Source organism: Haemaphysalis longicornis, unplaced genomic scaffold (assembly GCF_048455015.1).
Source record: "Haemaphysalis longicornis isolate Haplotype H1 unplaced genomic scaffold, Haemaphysalis longicornis Haplotype H1 scaffold_10, whole genome shotgun sequence".
In the NCBI taxonomy this organism is placed as follows: domain Eukaryota; kingdom Metazoa; phylum Arthropoda; class Arachnida; order Ixodida; family Ixodidae; genus Haemaphysalis; species Haemaphysalis longicornis.
This window is the reverse complement of record NW_027526204.1, coordinates 152909878-152934880: the sequence shown is the minus strand read 5'-3', so window position 1 is coordinate 152934880 and position 25003 is coordinate 152909878. Positions and strand designations below refer to the sequence as shown.

The following is a 25003-nucleotide window of genomic DNA, read 5'->3' as shown; positions in this document are numbered from 1 at the left end:
TCCCGTAATCAAAACTAGAACCGCATGCCTTCGATTCTCTAGCAAGGACTCGATTCGCAAAATTGGCTTATTCGCAATATTAGAACGTCAGCTTTTATGCATTCGGAATGTGCGCCATAGTTGACGATGGAGTAAAATTTTACGCTTGCAAAAACACATTCACAGAGCAGCACATAACCGCAAAAGAAAATTGACCAGCGCTTCATACCACGTTTATGAAACAAGTAATTTAAATCACCTAATTTCAGTCACTCAGTCACTCGCTCAGTCAGTCGGTCGGTCGGTCGGGAAGTTCCGATAAACCCCTAATTCGAAGGTATCATAAGTCCATCCCCTGCTGAGCTTGGCAGTATCCCCGGATGAGCTCGTCCCCAACACATGCCCCCGAGAGCCTGCAGACGAAAAGAGAGATGGCTGGCGTTTGATAACATAGCTAGCTATACAAATGAACGCTGTCAATAAATTCGTCAATTGATTGCGGTCAATAAAGAATTCCAGTTCATGGTAACTTTAGGAGAAGTTTAAATTCGAACCAGGCCCGTGCAGTTTTTCGCCTTGCCGTCTGCTTTTCTTTTATTGTGGGCCGTCCCAGCGCAGCCAGCCGTGGCCATATGTGACCCGAGCGGGGCAGGCAGCAATATGGCCGAGCACGAACTTGTGGGCGGCGTGGACCCCCCCACTCGAGCGGCGTCGTCGTCAGCCGCTCGATGAAGGCCGCCCGCAGAGACGCCGCTACGGGTCCCGCAGCGAGACTCCGCCGGAGACGACGCCTGCAAACAGCACCGCCACCACCGCCGCCGACGGGAAAGCGAGGGAGCAAAGGCACGGCCGGTGGGAGAGGCCGGCCGGATCGATGGGGCCCGCACCCCGCGAGCACGTGACGCTGCCCCCCTTTCGGAGCCCGCACGCCGGGGCTGCTGTCCGGCCCGGGCCGCGGAGCGCCGGCAGCACCCCCCGAGCAGCTCTCGCCCCTCCTCCGGCTCCGCGCCCGGCAACTCGCGTCCAACTCGGGATGCGCGCCGCCGCCGCCGCCGCTGCTGCTTCGCATTCTCCGTCACGCCGGCTCGCTTCACTGCAGAGCACCGGGGCCTTTTGTGGCAAGTACACTGCCCAGGACGACTCCGCACATCAGCCGTGTTGTTCACCCCTTGTGATGAGCCAGGGTACTACTAATATATGGTTACTGAGAAATAACGTTTGGGGCGACTGTTCAGGCGCTAGGGTTGTCGAACAACCCAGACGGTGATGATAATTATAAACAGGAGAGGATGATGATCTGGGATTTTAAATGTATTTGGGCAGCGATTAGGGGGTACAGGACCGTACATCCGGGCAGCGAAAGAGAGGGGTTGTAAGTGGAGTCGCGCGTAATGAGCACGTGAAGCTATATTATTAAAAATCAATCAATCAATCAATCAATCAATCAATCAATCAATCAATCAATCAATCAATCAATCAATCAATCAATCAATCGATCGATCAATCAATCGATCGATCAATCAATCAGTGCGTGAACGTAAACAGAATGCAAGAAAAACAAGAAGGGCATAAAAAACGAGGCACACGTGTAAATGCCAGCCACACTGAAAGGATTCATGCTATCAGCACAAAACCAACGGCTGGGGCGTTACTCTGCTGAGCACAATCAGCACGATGCGTTGCGTTGGAAGCACAGCCATCTGAAAGTGTCCTGCTGACAAAGATACCTTGGTAATCGAAAGAAGTGCGGTCGCAAAACTGCGGCGTCCAGTCAAAAGAAACAAAAGGGAGAAAAAAACTTCCCTGGACAGGAAGAAGCTTTCGAGGAATTTCGTTACATTTCATAATGGCAAGCTCAGGCGGCGGCACAATTTTTTTTTCACACTCACTCAACCACTCGCGGCACTGCCAAGCATCAGCGTACTGGCCAGATTTGTAGTGGACACGTTTTGTTTGCTAGAACTTTCATCATCATCACCAGCCTATCTACGCCCACTGCAGGGCAAAGGCCTCTCCCATTATTCTCCAATTACCTCGGTCCTGTGCCAACTCCTCGGTCCTGTGCCAACTAGAAATTTTAATCACTATTAAAAATGTCAGCCCCGCTTCCTCCTTCGGCATCCAAGTTCGGCTTTCCGATTTCACCTTCGGCGGAGAGTACGAGTTGAAGACGCTCTTTATATCATAAGCATTACTGATCTTGCACCTTTACATACCTGATGTCGCAACACTCAAAGGGCACGTTTTTTATTCTAATATAGCTGTGCTCTGAGCTACAAACAATATGCCAGAGCACAAATAATTGTGACCTTTATTGTGCGTTTTATACCAGTTGAAAAATTTCTTGCATCTGGATTTTACCTGCCTCTCTGATCATTTTTCATGGAAGAACTTCATTCGTATAATTTACATTGCATATTTTTTCTCTAAATGCCCAAATCACTACAAATAAGAGGGGGCCACCAAAACAAAACTATGCGTAATCCCAGCAAGATTAGAATTAATTGTTAAAAATCGTCTATGTTGACGTCTTGGTCTCTGTGATTGGAGCGATTTGTGCTAAAATGTGGTTCTAGTCACCTCTCGTTTCGTACATGGGTGAGTTCAAATGCCAGTTCGTAGAGCAGAAGGGAACACCAACCTTTTATGTTGTAACTGCGCGAAGAAAAATAAACTGGTGGCAAAAAAAAACAGTGACCAACCGACGCTCCTCATGAAATTAAAAAACATCAAGACTTTAACTTTCTATTTGATGGTTCTACCAGACGAGAATAAACTTGGCTGGTGGGAAACATGATGTGGAGGTTATATTAATACACGATGACGAATAAATTTACCCGCCAAGGAGAAGCAACAAGCACCGATTCCGGAAGGAGGGTAGGAGTGGGGAAAACGTCTCCTGAATTTCATTAAAGGTGAAAAAAGAATCGGCCCACTATCGAACACTCGTGCGTAGTCATTTTTTCCAGCTTACGGAATTGCAGCCATGCCGTTCCACAGATAACGTACAAGGGGGTGGGAAGTGTATAGAATGCGCAGCGTATAAGGCAGGAATAAAGCGATCCCGCGTATGGCCATGCTACGGGTGCTAGAGAAGACCATATTCGAGGACAAAGGGACCGCGTCTGCTAAAATCGTCTCCAAAATTAACCACATGGAGCGATTCTGAACGCATTCAATGTTATTTTTAGCCCATTGATAAGAAGATGCCGATAGTTCAGGCATACTGAAAGTTTGTGTTGTGCAGAAGGAGCTTTCGTTTTATATGGTCCACAGAAAAACTTTGGTATCAGTAGCCAAAAATGAGATTAGAGTTGTGGGTTGCATTGTCAACATTGCCTGCGATCAGATATTTTTGGAGACGGGAACACAGAACTACTTGCAAGACTAGAAGTTGCTTAGAGTGGCCTGTCAAATCAAACGACTAGGAGACGTAATTGTTGATCGGTTGTGAGTATTTCTCGCTGACTTGTATTTCATAAAGTCAAGATTTATAAGCGAAGCATCGCCCTAAGAAGAGACGTCATCTAGAACAGATTGAGGATTGTAGTCTTAGTGGTCCATAAAATTTGCAGCTATGTCGCATAGTATTAAGAAAAAAGCCCAATGGAAGAATAGACGCTACCGCGTAAGTTTCAAACACACGAGACGCCGACCAGTCAAAAAATCGTTCTTGACGTTTCGGCTTCCAGCACGGAAGCCTTGATTGTGAACAAGGCTTCCGTGCTGGAAGCCGAAACTTCAAGAACGATTTTTTGACTGGTCGGCGTCTCGTGTGTTTGAAATGTATTCTCCCGGCCAGACGGAATTCTGTCACTGTCTCGACTTCTTTACCGCGTAAGTTCTAAACAATAATAGCAGAAAAGAAGTAAGGCAGCCAGAACAAAACTCTGCGGAAAGCTAGAGGTTAGAAGAGCACGAGCAGAGTATATACGTTTCCATTTACTTGATTAAAGGATATATATTTGATTCCCTCAGTTTTAGGAGTTGTAATTTGTGACAAAAAAAATGTTAAATTGTTGGCACAAGTCAACACATGCACTAAGAAAATAATATCTACGGAATTACCAAATAAATAAATCATTAGTAAAACAAAGCAGCTGCATGTAACAAGAAAAGAGAAATTGCAACCCGTTTTAAAGTTGTAAAAAATATATTCCTGTCAAGAAAAGTCGCTAAGTTACAAAAACAAAACCATGCACCCCTTCGTCTAAGGATCACTATGGTTGAACGCACAGCTTTCTCGTGAGCGATTCCTTGGTTGTCGTCCGAGTTCGGACTTTCACTCGCAGATGGCATGGACATTTTATCACAGTGGCATTGACTTTGAGCCGTCGCCGTTTGATTTCGATTGAAGAAGGCTTCGCGTTCAACCATCGTCGTCGTTAGACGGAGGGGTGCATGATTTTTCTCATTTTGCACGTCCATGCACCCCTCTCCAAATCCAAACTGCTCCGACCGTGGCGGAAAAGGGGACACAAAAACGTCAGGGTATTTCATAAAAGACATTCCTAACATAAATGCCAGGATCAAAGAGATAGAAAGGAGCTTTTATCAGGGAACGTGCCGTGAGTTTCCTCGTCGGAGAGCAGCCAACTAAGCAGGCTCCGGCCGACGAAAAAAGTTACGCCCGCAAACAAGAGATGAGGCAAATAGAATGGGGCGAGGTGGTGAAGTTGACAAAAAGCGATGTAGTAAGGGCATTCAGAGAATGTTACACAAAACGTCTCAGCCGTAAAAAAACACTAAGAAATGGATATGAAACAGCGTTTATACACCTTTTACCAGCTGTATAATGACACTACACAAAGTATGGAATACCTAATTAGCAGACAAGAAATCGAAAAAGCTATTGATCCCTCGAAAATCACCTGGACCCAACTGACTTTTAAGATAATTTTTAAGTAAGGAGAATCTGCTTTGTTGCACACGGTTTACGCTGACAGTCATGTGAATGGGTGTCTGCCACCGTCTTTCAACAACGGACACACGGTTCTTATACCGAAGAGTGAGGACGTTGGAAAATTAAGCAAAGTCTGGTTACCGGCCTATTACATTGACTGACATAGCCTATAGCTACAACGTTTCTTTGAAGGTATTAGCGAAACGACTACAATCTGTTACCAAAGGCCTGGTTGGAACCACAGTAGACATGCGGTATCAAACGTAGAAAAGTGTGCAATCGATGGGTTTGTTTTGGAAGCAACCGAGGTCAAAGAACTCGCATATGTAGATGGCATGGCCCTATTCTGCAACGACCAAGCAAGCGTAACAAACATGTTGTCTGTGACCAGAGAGTTCTGTGAAGTGACTGGCAGTAGTGTGAACTTAGACAAATGTACTGGAATCTGGCATGGTGAGTGGCCGGAGACGCCCCGCGTCTGTGATAACGTAGTGTAGCAAACAACGCCCGCTAAGTATCTGGGAGGGCCTTTTGACAAATAACGCGAGGATACGTTGTATTGGCGGGAAAATAACGTGAAATGCGCGCGCAGGCGAATGCATGGGCAGGTCGCGACGCATCGGTCTTCGCGAGAGCGACCATATGCAACATGTACCTTGTTGCCAAATTATGACACCTCATGCAGGCACTGTTTTGTACGGGAGCTAACATTCAGAGAGTTCATCGAATGTTTGCAGTGTTTGTATGGCAATCGTCTTTTGAACGCACAAAGCGCAGCAACTTGTTTCGGCCGTTAAAGGGTGGGGGCCTGGGATTGCCTAATCTGTTTGGTAAACAGTTGGTGTTAAGGTTCTTGTTTCTACGCGATCAGTGTGATGCATTCATACGACCGTGTATGCAGGTTAGACTGTCCTCTACATTGCCCAATTTTATTTTGTCAACAAAATGTGTCCAACGTGGCACTGTCAGTGGGTACTTGCGTGAAGTTGTGTCATCATACCGGTCTCTGAATGCTCGATTTACGCTTGAGTACTTGTCTAAGATTACGCGCAAGCATCTGTATTGCAATGTTATTAAACTTTTAGGTCCTGACCCGATGTACAGAAGCCTTTTCGACAGAGGTCGGGCTAACAACGTCTTTAAAAATTTAAGCGTATCGCCGTAACAGGGGGCGGGGAGGGAGGGGTAAAAAATTTTCTTGTGTATGCTACGCACGCAGATTGGCTTGACAACATGAAAGGGGGATGTTTTTACCAAGAGGATACGGCTGCAGTCTATGTAAAAAGCCAGGAAATGTACAGCACGCCTTTGTGGATTGCTGGGACGCGGTGTTTTTAGGGGATGTCCTCCAGCGAACCCTCCTTGACATAGATCACCCGGTCGTAGCGTATGAAGTTTTCTTAGACCTTCATGCCATATGGAGGAGCATAACGTCTGTACGAAGCAATGACGTGGACGCTATGCCTGTGGTTGATTCTTTCTCTGAAAATGTGTTTAAGCCTTGAGAAGTGTACGCCGCGCATAGGTGTGATGACAATATTGTGAAAAGCATGAATGATTTAACTCTGAAGGAAGGGCACACATGTTAACTGCCCGTTTAAAGTATGGCAGGGCGATTATTTATACGAACCTTCAGGTTTATCTTGTGGCTGTGTTATGCCAAGTCAGGCAATAAAGAAAAAAAGTGGTGGAATGGCGCTATTGGGTAGTCGTCGGATTATAACGCGAGGGGCAAGGTTCGAGTGCAGCCAGGGGAAGGGTTTTTTTCTAGGAGCCGAGGCTTGTGCGGCGTCCGGCGTCCGGCGTGCGTGCTCATGGCACAGCACCTTGTAACTCGAAAGATCTGTGAACGAAAGGTTCACAAAAGGGTGACAAGAACAAAATAAAAGGTTCACAAAAAGGTTAGAGAGAGAGAGAGAGGAGAGAGGAGAGAGAGGGAGAGAGAGAGAGAGAGAGAGAGAGAGAGAGAGAGAGAGAGAGAGAGAGAGAGAGAGAGAGAGAGAGAGAGAGAGAGAGAGAGAGAGAGAGAGAGAGAGAGAGAGAGAGAGAGACTTCTAAAGCAAAAGATGTTTTAATCTGCTGTTATATAATTTAAGGTATCTGCTTGAACAAACTAGAAAAAGTACACACAGGCAAACACTTTCATGTTGACGCAGAACGGCATCAGTTAGTGACAAAGGCTGCAAGCATTTACTTTCTTCAGCAAGATTCTTCGACAGCGTCGTGCATTTTCTGACTTCCAGTAGACGGGGGGGGGGGGGGGGGGGTGGGGGGGGTGTGTCAGTAATCAGTCGTAGCTCACAGGTAGGCGACATTGTAACATACCAGATTGACATATTTTGATGACGCTTTGACATGCGAATTAGAGTTCAACAAGGCAGCTGCCAGAAGTGCCGCTTTATTTGCGTAGGGATCGAGGCAGCACAAGTTGGAGCTCCCTAGCAGCACCTGAGCGCCAGTCGTGAAAGCGCTGCTGAGCGCACGCAGTGCCCACACTGCCGGTGACGTAATATGATAGAGCCCCCACTCTTGATTGCGGAGAAGGGCCCGGCAAACAGGGAGGGGAAGCATCGGGGAAGCGAAAAGGGGCCGCCAGGGAGGGCAGGTCGGCCCTCCGGAGGAAGGGGAGCGGGCAAGGACCGAGCGGGCCGCTGTCGGGGGAAGGGATCAGGTGGGCTGTTCGATATCAGAGGGGGAGGGAAAGGTGGCCGGAACGCCAAGACGCGGCAATCCCGCTTTTTTGCCGCGGTGGAAAGGGCGCGGCAATCTGGGAGAGGGCACGTCCAGTATGCGTCATGTGCGCGGCTTCCCGGCCGGGCCCGCTACCGGCCCGCGGGGATGGGAGCAGAAACCCGTGATGATGGCGACCCCGCCGGAGACAGGGGCGGCTTCCCCGCGCTACACACGAACCAGGTAGGGAAGAGGACGCCCGCTGCCATGGCGCGCACCTCTGCTCGAAGCGCGGACGACCGGACACAAGGGTTACAGCTACAGCGCCGATTGTATGGCGCGGGCGCAGTTTCTCTGCATTCCCTCACTGACTACATTCAGAGCCCGTTCGAGACGGATTTTTGAAGCACTGGAGCACGCGATGCTGCTCTTGGTCGGTGTGGTTACCCCCGAGTGCTCTGTTAGCGAGGCAATTAAAGGCAAACACAAAATAAAGAACCTCCTACACCGTATCGGTATAGGCATCCTCTATACATAGCCCTTCATTTATTTCTCCGCCATCTTCATCTCTCTCATCCTCTATCCACACTCTTTCCTCCACTTTCCCTTCCCACACTAAGAATAGCTGGCCAGATATACTGCCGTCAGGCCGACCTTTCTGTGTTTATTTCATTTCAATAAAATTCCTCTCTCTCTCCTACACAAACTAGGGTAAATAAAATAAACTAAAAATTTTTCTGTAACATTTACAGTACGTTTGTAGCAAACGCAAAGAAGTATAATTTCTTAAATGTGCCTGTGCACCGTAGCATGGCAAGTAGTAGAAAATATTTTGAAAGTATTATATAAATTGCCATTACTGACATAAATATGGTGACCCTGGAGCTACGCTGTAGCGTGCGCGTCTGGCCCACCTAAACAAAACCAAGTTCTTTCTTGGTGTGGGTCATCTTCAAGCGAAATTGTTTTCAGGAAATTGCATTGCATTTGGAAAGTATTAAACAAGTGCGAGTGTTTGCATGCGCAGTATTTCAATGCATTTCACGAGCGTTTCATACCCAATATCAAGAACGGGAACGGAAATGCAATTAGAAAGTTACACCTTCACGAGGCAACAGTTGTGACTGAAAAATGCGCCTTCATCACCGCAGAGCTCCCGATCACGTAGTTAGCCAATGCCACAAGGCCAAAAGACTCACACCACGACGTGTGCTCATCGAAGCCACTAATAAGGAATGAATAAAGGACCTTCTCAACAAAACAAATATAGGCTGTCATCACAATCCCGCCAAACCGAACACCAAAGTTCTCCCAAGGAGTCGTCTCCAGAACTATTCTGCTCAATTAAACCGAAACTGACCTCCTGAAAGAAATTTGTAACGTTTCAGTGCCAGGTCCAGATAACATAACTTACACAATCATCCAGCCCCTTGCAATAGACACCCTCAAAACACTTCTTTACACGTTTAACAAAATTTGGCAGGTTGGATACTTTTCTTGTGCAAGCGATTGTAGTTTTCATATTACGGGAGAGAAAAGATGTCTCAATGTCCCCAAACTACCCCCCGGTAGCTCTTCCCAGTTGCCTGACTAAGGCTTTGAAAAAAGTTAATGGTAGAAAACTAATGTATTTCCCCGAATATAATGACATGCTGAACAGTTGACAGGCGGGTTTCCGATCAGGTAGATCCCCAACTGACCAGCTGGTTGCTTTTGCCTACGTTATGGATGTTTTTATTCAGAAACAACACTACCCCTTTTTTATTCTTTGATTTAAAAATGATACGTCACAACTTGGCGTTAGGAAAACATGTTCCATTTGTGGGCTTTTGTTGTATCGGGGTACATTTCCATATAATTTATTTCACACTGCGGACCTTCGAAGGTCTAAGCAGATGGGCACGGTACAAATAAAAGAACATGCTCAGACACTCGCTGAGAGAAAACAAAGAAATTTGGCACACACGAACAGTTTTTTAGACCAATAACAATACACTAAACAAGGAGAACACCATAAATCCTTATACAACTGCTTTATGGAAATTCCATTCTTCCACTCTTCGCGGGAAAAAAGAAAATTTGAATGCATCTGTGTATGCGAAATAAGGTGTTTTGTTTCCTGGGTGATGATGTCGCGTATGTCTTGTCGATATAGATGTGATGTACTGTTTCGGTTCTAGTGCTGTTTGGCCGTGCAAAAGGAGAGAAAGAAAATCAAGTCTGTATGTCTGCCTTCGTCACTAAAGCTGTTCAATGCTATTAGCTCTAATTAGATCGAAGGTGAATCCGTCAGACAAAACTTAAAGTATATATACAGTACAGCTTTTCTTTGAATTTTCTGGAGCTTATTGATGTTATTCTTGGTAAACGGGACCCATATTATGCATGCATATTCCAACTATGGTCTGATTATTGACTGGTGGGCCAGGAGCTTAACATTTGAAGGATGCGTTTTTTTTATTTATGTCGTAAGAAAGACAGTTTTCGGGAGGGTGAGGCTTGAATGTTGTGAATATGTTGATTCCAACAACAATTGCACGTGAGTATTACTCCTAAATACTTGAAGTAAGAGACTTGTTGTATGATTAATGCATTTAGTGTGTAACTATACTCGAGTTGATTTTTCTTGTAAGGTACACGCATAAATACAGTTTTATCTAAATTCAAATACATTCCCCAGCGATTACACCATTGAAACAGATTCATCGAACGGTTATTAAGCTCATGTTGATTTTCAGGGCAAGTATTTTCTCTGTATAGCACACAATCGTCTGTAAATAGACGGATTTGCACAGATGAACATAGCACATTCACAATGTCATTTATATACATCAGGAACAGCACAGGCTCCAAAACACTACCCTGTGGTACTCCGGGGACGACAGGAAGGCAGCCCGAACGCTAATCCCTGATTTCAACGTACTGATTTCGGTTTTAGGGCGTAGTATTATTTGCCGAGTACCCCCATAGCCAGGGCCGTGTAACGCCCTGCATTCCCCAAAACGGCACATTTTGCGGTAGTTGCAGCTGTAATCGTGATAATAGCGTAAATGGAGATAATTGGTGGAACAACATTTTGAGGAACCAAAAAATAACAAAAATAGGAAAAAATAGCGAAAGTGACGAACAGTGTAACGCCCTGCATTTCCACAAAAATGCAGATTTGATTTGGCGGAAGTTCCACTATAACAGTTATAATAGCGTAAATGGAGATGATTGGTCGAACAGAAGTTTGAAAAAAAAAAGCAGAAAATAAAAAAAACCAAAGTATGAACTGTGCTTTTCCACGAAAACGCAGATTTTGTGAAATTTCAACGTGTAATCGTTAAACTAGTGAAAGTGGAGATAATAGCTCGAACAGAATTTTGAAAACCCCAAAAATAAGAAAAAATAGAAAGAAACAGCAAAACGTGACGAGTAGTGTAACGCCTTGCATTTCAACGAAAATGCAGATTTGTCAGAAGTTCCACCAGTAATAATTATAATAGCGTGAATGGAGATAATTGGTAGAACAGAATTTTGAAAAACCGAGAAATAAAAAAGAAATAAAAATAGCGATAAGTGGCGAACCCTGTAACACCCTGCCTTTCCACAAAAAAAAGCAGATTTGGCGGACGTTCCATCTGTAATCGTTATAATAGCGTAAATGAAGATATTTGGTCGAAAATAATTTTGGAAAACCAAGAATAACAAATACAGCAAAAATGCAGGTGGCGGACCGAGTAACGACCTGCATTTCCACAAAAATGCAAATTTGGTGGAAGTTTCACCTGTAAGCGTTATAGTAGCGTAAATGGAGGTAATTGGTCGAACAGAATTTCGAAGCACCAAAAAATTTGGCTGTAAAGAACTCACACTCTAGACAAGCGGCCTAAGATTTCTATTAATTAGTGGACAATTCCCTGAATTTCCACAGATTTTTTTGAAATAATGAATAAGCCAACGAACCAGGATGCGAGGAAGTCCAATGTCTTTTAATTGTGGTATTTAGTTTTCATAAGGAACCCTGTCAAAAGCTTTGCTAGAATCCAGAAATATTACATCAATTTGACAGTTTTTATCTAGTGTTGATGCCCACGAATGTGTTGTAGTAAGCAACTACGTCACAATAGAATACCCCTTTCTGAAACCGTGTTGTGAATTAATTAGAAGACGGCATTATCTTCCAGATATTTGGTAATACGATTCGCGATAATATGATCAATTAATTTTCAGCATGATAGACATGGTAAACACAACAGAGAGTGTTGCCTGTCAGAACGAACATTCACTGTGAGTGTTGGGACAGCGATCGAAAACATGTATAGAATAAAACCGTGTGCCTCACGAATTCATAAAAGAAAGGTCAGCGTACAACAGGCACAACACAAGAGCGACGGATATGACTGGTGCTTGTCCCTTTCATCTCTCCCGTGCTGTGCGTGTTCTGCGCTTTTTTTGTAAATACTACCAACCAACCAGGACCAGTGGAAGTTTTATTATGGTGTGCTTAAAGGAGGAGTATTTATTTTTACTCTGTTTATAATTAAAATAAGCACGCTGAGAAAGTCGCAGCCACCTTGAATTTCTTTGTCCATGCACCTCGATGGTGCTCGAGTTATTTTCAAGTCGTGTAAAGAATGAACTGGAGCATCGCAGGAAGGAGTGGTTGGAGTTCAACGGGGAGGCCTCCGTCTTGCAGTGGACTTTCATAGGCTGGTGATAATGGTGATGGAACGTGTCCATCTGCCAAAGGTAGATACAGCTGTAGGAATCAATAGGCTTAGGATGTGGGTGGAGCAAAACGGTCTCAAACTTAATTCAAAAAATAATCTCACACGTTTTATTCTCAAGACAGCGCGGAATATGCACGGAACCAGACGTACCTCTCAATGGCTTAGCTATCTTAGTCAGAAACAAAAATAATCTTCTGGGTGGGCTGATTAACGAAAATTTAAGTTTCATTTCCCGCATAAATAACGCAAGCTGAATTGCCTAAAAACAATGGGCCTGCTATCAGTCATGGCACACCAGTCCTTCGCCGCTGATAAGATTTGGTAGTTACTCGTTTCAGCTACATTAGAATGCACCGTCTGGACAACTGATCGTAGTCCACAACAACGACGGCGAAAACGCTTCTGTGCTTCTCTCTCTCACGGTTACCGGAATACGACCATGAGCGCTTGCGGAAATTAGGCCCAACTCTCGTCGCTGCAAGTTCAACAATTTATATCACGTTTGGTAACCATAAATATTCTATAACCACGTCAAATATAGTTGTACAAGTTACTACTGCCTTTATCCGCAGTGGGGACGAGCAATTAAATTCACTGAAAAATCAGAGGAGAGCGAGAGAGAGAGATGCCAAATTAATTTTTTCGTTCCTTTTAGGCGAACAAACCATCGATTGTCGCCGAACAAAAGCCAATACAAAACTGAGATGTTTCATTCAAAACAAGAGCCTTTATTGCCTCTTTGAAAGCTTTCGATTGAAACTTTTTTTTTTCCGAAACGATGTAAGCATGGCAAAAAAGGACCAAAGCAATTTGTTGAACGTCTTTACGACTTATTTTTCGTACTCCAGGCTCCAGTGTTCCTTGATGTAGACCTTCGGTGGCCACGTTTACAGAATAGTACGTTCGACGCCTTTGTGGTAATATACAGGGTAATCAAAATTACGTCGACAGGTGCTTTTTCAAAATTGGGCGCTTAGATCTACGTGAAGACCACCTCTACAGTGAGGTTATGCGCCCAGGGGGACAAAGAATGAGCTGGTAACTATTGATGTCGGTGGCTTAATTAACTAAAATTGAATAACTTTTCAGTGGCTGCAATAAGCAGGCATGTTTGTATTAAAAAATAAGAAACAATCGTGTTTCTACGCAGTTTCGTTTGGAAGAATTCTCCTAGCGCATACGTACTCCGAGATATCGAACTGCGAAGTGTAATTGCCGTTCGCATGATTACGCATGCTACAAAGTGAAGACAGGCGCAAAGCTCCTCCGTTTTGTTCTGTGTTTTGAAAGCGGTTCCGGCGACTACAGATTGCGATAACACCAGCCAAGCCTGGAAGGATGCCAGTTATCACTTTTGCATTTGTGCCTACACCTGCCGTCAAACTAAACACCTTGCACAGCACGCACGTCACAAAACTAAGGAACTTTGGTGTTTACTGTCTGGCATGCATAATCATGCGAATGGCAATTAAACTTCGCAGTTCGATATCTCGGAGTACGGATGCACTAGGAGAATTCTGCCAAATGACGCTGCGTAGAAACCCGATTGCGTCTAATTTTTCAATACAAACATGCCTGCTTATTGCAGCCACTAAAAAGGTAATTACTAAATTTCAGTTAATTAAGCCACCGGCATCAATAGTTACCACCTCATTCTGTGTCCCTCTGGTGCGTAACCTTATATGTGGAGGTGGTCTTCATGCACATTTAAGCATCTAATTTTAAAAAAAACTGCCGACTTTTCTTTGATCACCCTGTAGACGTTGCGGCAAAATGTAATCACATTAGCCTTGCTTTATTGTTCTTGTTGTTTATGTTGGGTTGTACTGTATGTGGGTGTCATGTTGGCGGACTTTCTCGCTGACCTAACGCCGCCAGTGCTTCGTAGGGAGTAAATTTATCTGTGCTTGATTGTCGATTTTTTGTGCACCCTGCTGTAGAAATAATGTTTACAGAATTTTGTTAATGCATACGTATGTTATTATCATGCGGACTGCTTGAAATGGAAATTAAAAAGTACGAAATTTTTATACAATCTTGATAATTATGTAAGAATACTTGCGGGAGTAGCTGCTCAATGTCTATTATAATAGCGGGGCATTTCTTCGCTAAACGGCTCTTTTCAATTGTATTCTGGTAATATTCCTGGCGATGCCACCTAATTTACCTTCTTTGCTAGCAAAGTGCCGTTTTTGTAGGCATATTTAGTGTGAATCAGAGCAGTGCTCAATGCCCGCGCCCCAGATACTTCCCGGGAAGTGCTTATTACCGTAGCCGCTTTCCATACCACAACACGCCTGCTTGGCCCCGCAACCAGCGCCCCTTACGGCAAGAGAGGGCGTAGCGAACGCGCGAGCCAAACAGGCTTTGCACCTCCGAACAAACATCATCGTATGTTGGGCAAACTGTGTGTGCTCAGCTCCTAACCTCGTCCCGTGCGCAGTGAGGCCAGTGAGGCCTGTAAGCCGTGGCCGCCGCGCAGCCACGTCACGCCCGCTCTCTTGGGAGGCTCGGAGCGAGGGCCTGAAAGAGCGAGCGTGTGATGTTCGCTTCTCGGGTAGTGTGGCCGCCAGTCGGATAGGGTTCCGGTGAGTTTAGGCGAAGGGGTTCTAACCGGATCATGGGAAACGCGTTGGACACGGAGGGCAACGCCGTGGTCAAATTAGGTACGGGGATGGTTATTTGCTGTTTCTGTTTTTCAAATTCACAATTATCGGGCTCCTAGGTTCCTTGCTGGGCTAATGGAGCTGCTACAGAGCGGCTTTTTTTTTTTTCTTCAGACTTGAATTATTGTATTGGCGTCACGCTTAATATCTAACGAACTGTTATATGTGTGCGTTGCTTACTTTGGTCGCGTGTTTTGGCTCAGTCGGAATTAAGACGTAAATTTGAAGCCCTTCGTTCAGCTTGTACTACTGAGCGTTTTCGGCGCCACAACATGTTATATATCGCTAAAGGCGATGTTTACTCGTGTTACGGCTGCTTTGCAATTAGCCTGTACGCATTTTTGATTCCTGCAAAATTATTTCCCGCCTGACGAACTCTTAAACAAATTTCACGTGGGATTCGTAATTAAGCGGCCCTTGCAGGGTTTCTCTGGGCGTGGCTTACCGGCTCCCCCGGCATGTGAACAGTCGCCGGGATCCGGAGCCCCGGAGCGACAGGGATAGCTTCATTGACCGCCGCTAAAAACGCCTCGCGGCGCCGACAAATTGGGAAACTCTGGACCCCGCTCCCTTCGGCGCACCTTTCCTCCCAGCCTCCCTTCTCTGCCCCTGATCCGCAAGCGCGACGAGAGCGAATCCGGGGGGTGGAAGGGCCACGTGACCACGAGGAAGCAGTTACAGGTACGCCCTGGGAAGGAACGCCGGTAGAGGGGCGCTGGCCACCGTGTGCCACTGCCTCCCGCTTATTTCACTTACTTCAGCTCTTACTGGGGTGGCGTGCCGCGCAGAACGCCTTAAACGGCTGGCTCATTTTTGCTGTTGCAGGCATCCATCGTACTCCTTCTAAGGCGTCAGTTATTAATTAGCCGCAATCAAAACTTCCTACATGGCTCTTTTACTGTGCGACGCGTGATGAGCTCTTATTTTCAGCAAGAAAATTAAGCTCTGTAATACGATTCCGTGTGCACGACTGTCATGGTTCTTGCCCATTTTAGCAGGAACTATAGTACAGCTTAGATTTCTGCGTTCTTTAAACATATCCATCCGCTATGCAGATAGCCGTTGACCTACTACGCAGTTTATAAATAACTTCCTTTAAGTATTCCTGTACGCTTCGGGCAAAACAATGCAATGAAATTGCCTCAAGCATTGCTTGGTAGAATTTTCATAAAGAAAGCAAGGAAAATAAAACGACAATTAAATGCATTTCAAGAGAGAAACTCTAGATATTTATTTTTCGAAAGGCAGTTTCATTGTATAATTACTTCCTCATGCATTTTCCTGGAAGAACTTTCTAGCCCGTTGAAAAACCACCCTGTTTTATCCGTTGACCTGCAGCTACAGATATTACACCCAAAGCCCGTGGTACTGTGGAAAGTTCATCCAGAACTTATCTTCGCCCCTTTTATGAAAGTCTGTTTTCTCTAACCCTGGTTATAGTGGAATTTCATGGAATGAAGAAAATGAGAGCGGGTATGAACAATGGCCAGTCGTGAGTGAATGAACTTGTGGCAACTTCTTTCTTTTTTTTTTTTTTCGCAAAACGCGCACTTTTTAAAGAATATTCGAGAGATAAAAGTAGGCTGGGTAAATCGGGCAACTTGGGGTAAAAAAACAGCGTTTGTTTCTTTCAAAGCAGTGATTGCTGTGCTGCGAAGTGGCGTCCTGCCGTGAACCTTGGCCGTGTGCGCCGAGGGGCTCAAAGAAGAGCCAGGACACGTGTATTACCCCTCTTACGGTCGTAGGCATTGCAATGTCTGGAACTCCACGATGTATAATTACCTGCATAATAAAGGCTGCTGTGATCAAGCCTGAGAAATAGCCCTCCTGTTGGTGTAGCCGAACGAGGAATCAGCCAAAGAAAAGAGAGAGCGGGAGTTTTAAAATGAACATGAGAAATTAGCTAGCAGGGCGCTCAGGTCGGTGTCGGCAAGAGGAACGTTGAGGAGACGGTTGCATGCAAGGGAGCGCGGCAAGGAGCCCACAGTTGAGGGCCCGAGAAACAGGGAGGACCACCGGTAGGGAGGGCGGGAGCCTCCCGAGCCTCCCCGGCGGGGAAGGGGGGAGTCGGGGAGGCTGCGCGGCCCGTTTCCCGGCGCAACGGGCCCAGCCGGGCCGATCGATGAGGCAGGCGTCCGGGGCGGCCGTTCGCCAGGCAAGAACCCGATAAGCGGCCAGGCCCCGAGCCGCCGGCCGCGCACGGGACGCTGGCGATATATTGTTTCCTAGAGAGCCCGCGCTCCGCGAGTGCCTCTCCGGCCTGCCCGTGCGCGAAGCTGTCAAGACGCGTGGCCGGACACGCAGTGGCGAAAAGAGCGGGACTGTTCTCGAGACTTGTTATACTACGCTCGCATTCAGAGGAACAAACTTCCAACACTATGTCCCGCATCAGGTAGACACACGTGAGTTGCTTGCTTTGGTTTGAGATTGGCTTATCTACAGTACATACCAAAGGGAGCCACCAAATCTGCTCAGGACGACGTCGCGGGACGCCCCAAGAAGACGAGGCCACAAAAGGAAGCTGTTGGGAATTGAGCTTTTGGCAAGTTTGAATATGGATGTGCGTGTGTCTCTTTCAGGGAACCGGTGGTGTTTAGGTTCACGGTCACTTACCAAAAGTAAAATGATATTTTACATGCAACCGTGCCAAGGTCGAAGGACTGACTCCATTGAGACCCTCGATGGTCAGGTAATAATCATATTAATGTTCAACATCATCATCATCACCAGCCTATCTACGCCCTCTGCAGGGACAAGGCCTCTCCCATTAATCTCCAATTATCCCGGTCTTGTGCTACCTGCGACCAATTCACCCCCGCCAACTTCTTGATCTCATCTGCCCATCTAACTTTCTGCCGCCCCCGCCACGCTTGCCGTAGTGGCGTAGAGGTAGAGCATCCGCCTCGCGTGCAGAAGGACCGTGGTTATAAGCCCGGTGCCGGACGATTCCCACCGGATTAAAAAAAATCCGAGTGTTGATGGAATTGCAGAATGAGGCTTTGGGTGCGGCCTGACCCCGGCGACCATTGCCTGTAGGCTGTAACGCACTCCCTCACCAGAGCAGGATTGGCCACCCTGGTGTAGTAATGGACACAACCCCCCATGAATACGCCAATATCAACCTTACAAAAGCGTAAATATTTTGAAGAGGAAATTATGAAACGTACGAACTATTCAAGAAGAACGTGGGAACTGATAACGTCATTTATTAATCAGCCATCAACGGGCACATCAAGACTGCATCGCAAACGCTCACGGAACCAAAAGATATTGCCAATAAATTTAAAGAGCCTTTTACCGGTAATGAAATACCTACCACCTCCGATGGCTCTCTTAAGTACTGTGTGCAGTCACCGCAGTCATCTTAGCTTTACCCTATGAATCCCTCCGAAATCAGCGGCATATCTAACCCAAAATCCACGGTTCCCGTACTTGATGGAATGCTCCCGTCTTCGATAAAATAATTTTGAACCACTTCTCCGCTCCTGTATGTATGTTCTTTAAACTGTGTGTTTGTAGAAGGTACATCTCCTGACCAGCTAAAAGAACGTACAATTACCCTGTTGCTAAAAACAAGGTGACGCTGAAGTGGCTCCAAACTATAGACGAATTCGTATTTTACGATGTTTCAGTAAAATGGTTCGAAAACTGACTGTAACACGCCTAATAAAATATTTTGACAAATTCAATTTTCTCTCCCCTCATCAGCTTGGTTGTCGGTGAGAATTTTGGACAATGATTACCCTCATTTCTATTACGGATACCATAAAACGCGCTATAGGCGGGTCTATTTTGTGGGCTATCTTTGTAGTTGTTACCAAAGCATTCGACTCGATAAATTATACCATTATTCTTGCCAAGTTCGATGCACTTGGAACTTGGCGTCTCCCGCTCTTTTTAATCCGCAGATACTTAATAAACAGATCCCAAGTCGTAGAAATTAACGGTTTCCTTTCACAATCCAAATTAGTAATGAAAGGTGTTCCGCGAAGTTCAGTTCTAGGGCCACCATTATTTTTAGTCTATATTAATGATCTTCCAAATTGTCTTAAATTTGCTAATACCATATTATATGCACATCACACTACTAATTTTCCTCACAAAAAATCTCGAAATGAAGTAATACGCTCGTTAAATTCAGAGCTAGATAATCTGATATCATGGTGCAAACTTATTCAACTGTACATCAACCCTCTGGAAACCTATTTCATGCTTTTTCATAGTCCAATTCGCAATGTTGATCCCATACCATCAATGACGTTGCAAAACCATGTCATTCACACGTCACCTGCCGTCCTGTTCCTGGGTGTACTTTTAGACCCTCATCTGAATTTCATCAACATATTAATGGTATAAAAATTTGGTTTTGGGTTACGAGTTATAATAAAAAACACGACGGTAATTTCTACGCCCCATTATAATATCCTTATATTACTCAGTCATACATAGCCACCTACAATACTGTCTTCTATGATGGGAAAATACTTAACCCAAATGTCCCATTAAAGCATCTACAGAGACAAGCAGTAAGAATAATTACCTTTAACAGTCATCTTTCAGAAGCAAATGCAATTCCCAGGATACTCAATGTGCTACCAATACACAACCTTTTTCAACACAAGCTGACAAAAATTATTTACCGCCTAGTTAAGAACGAAATATCCCGTGGTACACCAACAGAATCAAACCTGCTTAACCTCAACCGCATGAGATTCTCTGAAAACAACAATTTGCTATTGCCCAAGGTTAAAAAATTGAAACTTTATGGTGTTTTTTATGGGAATTACATTCTGGAATCAACTACCTACTCCCATCAAAACTTCTATTTCACCTCATTCAATTATAAAACATGTGAAACAACACCTCGTTACCACACTTGATGATTCATCCATGGCCTGAACGCTGTTTAAATAATACGTATTGTTTATGGTTGCTACTCCGTTTAAATTATGTAAAATTTATCGATATGTTTTGATGATCCTTTGCGGTGTATAAATATTTTTACACTATATTTATTTCGTCAATTCCTTTTCTCTCGCCTTACGTTTCATTAATGCTGTGTAAGCATGCTTATGTACTTCAAGATATTCTGATTTATTTACGCATTATTTCTACTGCTCGTAAAATTGTATTTTTCATCTGTTTGATGTATTAATAGGAGGTCCCCCTGGCAGTTTCGTAGCTTTTGGACCTCCTTCTGTATCAAATGTTGCACTAAATTTAAATTGAAAGTGAAATTGAAATTAAAATTGAAATGAAGGGAAAACAAGTACAACGAAACTTTAGTGAAGGAAGCAAGTACGCGGTACAATTATGCGATGTAGCCCGGCATAGGGTCCATAAGTGGTTTTACTAAAATGTTGACCTACGCACACAAAACAGCATTTAATAAGAGAAGTTTACTATCATACACATTCAGAACAAACAAGTATTTCCAAGAGATGCTGAGCGAGGAATAAATACGCAAGTAAAACCAGGAAAGACGTGAAATCAGAGAAAATACAGGTTAAAAACCATTTAAAGATTTCTTAGAGTTGTAATTGAATTTCATTATGTGATGTTAACTGACCACTGGTTTCATAAGCTAATGGCGACATGACATATTTGCCGACCACATTTAGTTTTACAAGGCTGAAAGAGAAAAGGGAGCTTCGGAGGCGCAGGACGCCCGGAGTTGGAGAGGAGCAGCGCCCGCAGGGAAAGGTACGGAGCGGCGCGTGGCGGGGCGGGGGAGGAGGAAAGAAGGTGCACGCACCTCTCAATGTGAAAGCAGATGCGCCTCAATAATAGGTCAATAATAGAACGCCTCAATAGACGCTCTGTGGGCAAATAAAATACGGAGCAACTCGGAGCTGCTTAGAACTGCTCTGAACAAGAAAAAAAGAGAAAAGAGACCGAATAAAACAGAAAGCAAATCACAGCAACTCTTCGCTCCCAGTAGAAGCCCACGTGAGTTGCGTAAGGCTCCAGATTTAAGGCCACGCCATGGACACGTGTGCAGCGAGCTGCCGATCACATGCACAACGCCAACTAGAAGAATACCGCAGGAAGTTTTGGCTGGGCGTGCCTTTGAAGATTGCGCGTAACCCGCGCTACGAAAGGAAAGGTTCATATTTCTTAGGTAGAAACCAGTGATTAATCGAGGCAATTCTAGTACTGTTACTGTTTGCCAGCCCTCCAGGTCAAGAAATTCCAATTATTTCAGAGATAATCCTATCCTGATCTGTCCGAATTAACTAAAGTGGAGCTTTCTATGTCTCACTAACGGCGTAGAGAAAGCCACCTTTATCTGACCACGGTGGGGAGAAGTGGTGAAGTAAAAGAAGAAGAAAACTCTTCCCGCCGGCGGTATCGAACCTGGGTCCCTTGCGTATGAAGCCACGTTTATCCAGGTGCGCCATTCGAACGCGGCCGAAGCAGCTTGCGATTTGGAGAGGCGTACATGACGTGGAAAATTAGATTGGAAAACCATGCACCCTTCCGTCTAACGAAGACGACGACTGAAAGCGAAGCTTGCTTCGTGCGAAATTAAATGGCGAAGGGTAATAGTCAAAGCCGCTACGATTAAAAATTCGAACTGCGTGCGAGTCAAAGTCTGAACGAAGACGGCAACCAAGAAATTCCTCACAAGAAAGCTTCGCGTTCAGCTATCATCATCGTTAGATAGATGGGTGCATTCATTTTTCTTCGTTTGGCCGCCAAATTTCCTAATCTCATTTCACCATCAAATTATCGGCCTTCCTCCATTTCCAGTCCCGCCTTTGGGTAGCCACTGCGTGAATATTTCATTTATACTTAAAGAATGCTGCAACACATTAGACGGATTGTTGTCAAAGTGGAGGTAATGCATCAGGTGGTAGTAACGACACAAATAGCTTGATTTTGAATATTCTGCTGGCCGGTTGATACGTGGACGTGATATGCGTTACGCCAAGCTAGAATTCCATAGTTCACATGATTGTGCAATCTCCTTTCATCGCAGGTCCGTCACCTGAAGAGCAGCACGCGTCCAAGGAGCCAAGATACCGGCGAGAGCCTGCCACCATGCCATCGTGCCAGCACTAGCGCGCCTAGTGTTGCTAGGATAGCCGTTCCAGTAACGCTGAGCGTGCCTGAATGAGCCTGCCAACATGAACTTGTCCACACGAGCCTCCACACTCGACGGTGCGCCTGCCGTGCATCGTAATCGCGTGATAGCGCGCCCATGGGCACGGTGTATAAGTGCATCTTACGCCGTGCCCATGGGCTTGCAGCTGTCCTGTAACTGCGGCGTCGAAGGGCCTCAGGTCGCTGGAGGCAGGGACCCCATCCTGGCGAGCAGCACCTCTGGCCAGGGCGTCAGCCACCTCATTGCCGGTGATTCCGACATGAGATGGCAACCAGTGCAGCCGCAAGTCACAACAGCGGGACTCCACCAGGTGAAGTTTCGCCGCCAGAGAACGCTCCACGCAGCCGCTGGAGCTCGATGGCTGGTCCGCCGCTCGCAGCCGCAAGAGAGCGGGTCGGTAGTCGGTGACGATGACGGCCCCCTGAGTCTGGTTGGACTTCTCCAGTAGCAGGTCTGCGGAAAGGTGCAGCCCGGCCAGCTCTGCATGGGTGGAGGGGGCGGGGAAGGGCAGGCAGCACACTCGAGTGGTGCTAAGCTCCATTGCCGTGAAGGCGGCTCCAGCTCTCCCCATGGACGGTTGCATGGAGCCGTATGTGTAGAGATGCAAAGGCCGGCCATCTCGTCCTGCAGCAAGGCAGCAACCTCCTGATAGATAGCTGTCTGTCTGTCTGTCTGTCTGTCTGTCTGTCTGTCTGTCTGTCTGTATGTCTGTCTGTCTGTCTGTCTGTCTGTCTGTCTGTCTGTCTGTCACTCAATTCAGCCACCCAGCCGAAGGGAGCAAATGCTTGAAAGCAACGTGATGTAGTCGGGACTATTCCAAACTACTATCACGGCTGACAATGCGGCCTCGCCCGCCCACAGCCTGTTTGTTCAGCCATTTCTATTCGTAAAAAGGATGCGCAATCTTCACCTCCATGGCTGCTTGGAAAACACAGCTGTGTATCTGGGCTGACACTAGACACGAATACGTGCCTCTGCATCTAGTTGGTCCCAAATTACCCTTTACGACGCCACCTAGGTTCAGCAACCCCGAGGAAGCCTTCTTACATCGACTGCGGCTGAACGCGGCTTACCGAAGGTTATTCCTCTACAGTATTCAGCAAGCGTTTTCACCACTTTGTTCTACATGGGTCATCCGGCAAAACAGCAAGCATGTCATCTGCGTACGCACAAAATTCACGATGCCTGAGCCGACACTCGGTGCATTTCTGTCAATACCGCATGAATTGATCTATAACTGAGGGCTACCTTGCGTCCTTGTTTAGGCTCATGCCAGGCTGCAAAAGCTACCGATGCTTTTTTTGGTGTTCCTGCCGACACAGGTTTGGGCGAAGTGTTGTGGCAAACTTTACTGAGAAGCTCGTGTGTGTGGCCTAAAATTGTTGCGCTCCATCTAAGGTTTTATTTTCATCGGAGCTGTTATAGGCTTACTGCCCCCCTTTTTGGCTGGAAGGATGAGAAAAGCAGTTCTCCCTCTCAGCTACCGGCCGGTGTTGTCTGCACGTTCAGTGGCTCACCGCACGTGTTCTCCTTTCGGGCTGCATTCTCAACCACACCTCTGGGCCGCATGTTCGCTTCCAGCGCTTCCCATTTCGATAGAAGATGACTTCATTGCATATGAAAAAATGTCTTCCCAGAAATGCCTTTTTGTTTAGAAGTGAAGTCGACTTTGGGGAAATCGGTGCAAGCTTGGTCTTTGTAAGCTGGCTTCCCGGCAATGTGTGTTGCGCAATAAAGCCTGCTCACTCCTCCTCGCTTTGGCACACCCTCTACCTTCGGCCGCCTGTTGCGTCCGGCGCTTCATATTTTCATATAAAGTTTGTTAAATTACCTCTGTTAAATAGGCATTCAGGCAATGCGCCTTTGTTTGGAAGAGAAGCCAACCTTCAACACTCGGTGTGAGCTTGGTTTTTGTAAGCCGACTTTTCCGGAGCCTACACACCGGAGCCTACTCACAATCCCGCCGGGTACTTTCCTGGCGCAACGGCGTGATTTTAGCGGTAGCTTCTGGCCAGCTAATAGCAGACATACAGGTACACGGGTAATCCACGTTGCCTGAGGGAAATGCCACTGAATTCTTTATATTTTAAGTATATATCCGCAATAGTATATATATATATATAAGGTTAGTAGAGACAAACGAGAAAGACGTAGAAAATAGAAATAAGTTTACTGACGTTTCAGGGATAGGACTCCTTTTCTTCAGAGTACCCTGAAGAAAAGGAGTCCTCTCCCTGCAACGTCAGTAAACTTATTTCTATTTTCTGTCCTTCTCGTTTGTCTCTGTCTCTACTAACCTTATTTTTTTCGCGCTCTGTGTGAGTTTTTATCGCTTCAGACTATATATATATAAATATATATATATATATATATATATATATATATATATATATATATATATATATATATAGATTTCGATGAGTTTTGCAACGGGCCAGAAGAAACGGTCAGGTAAAAGATAAGAACAACTGTGCGGTTAACTTGTTAATAAACAAGTTAACCGCAAAGTTGTTCTTATCTTTTACCTGACTATATATATATATATATATATATATATATATATATATATATATATATATATATATCCTCTTTATATTGCCCTATGGCGTGGCAAGCTATGCGCAACGGCAGGGCTAACATCACCTCTATTGTTAAATGCAATTTCTCTCTAAAACCGATGGAATTGCTCATACATCTCCCCACAACTCACCTGAAAAAAAAAATAACTCGGACATATTTGATGCAAAATGTAAATACATAACCAAGAATATCCACGTTGGATTGGTTTTTACGACAGTGAATGAAAAAACCTGCACATTGAAAAGGATGTCGAGCAGAGACCCCAAAAAGTGAAAACAAGAAATATTACGGCTTATGCTTCTTCGAGCGCACAAAAAAAAAAAAAAAAAAAAAACAAAGATAACGAGAAACGTGAGTAGGACGTAATGTCGGGCTAGTTTAG

At 45.4% G+C, this 25003-nt stretch overlaps 1 protein-coding gene across 2 annotated transcripts in view; it reads left to right on the top strand.

Moving 5' to 3' along the window:
- LOC144159683 (uncharacterized) overlaps positions 1-23809 on the top strand; it is a 59413-nt gene extending 35604 nt beyond the window's left edge. The window contains exon 4 of one of the 2 annotated variants that reach the window (XM_077691325.1): positions 21916-23809. In XM_077691325.1, coding sequence (XP_077547451.1) covers positions 21916-21998 — 83 coding nt within the window. In that variant the 3' untranslated portion in view covers positions 21999-23809. The remainder of the gene's footprint in view (positions 1-21915) is intronic. The other variant, XM_077691328.1, reaches the window with a different exon arrangement.
- The last annotated feature ends 1194 nt before the right edge of the window (positions 23810-25003 follow it).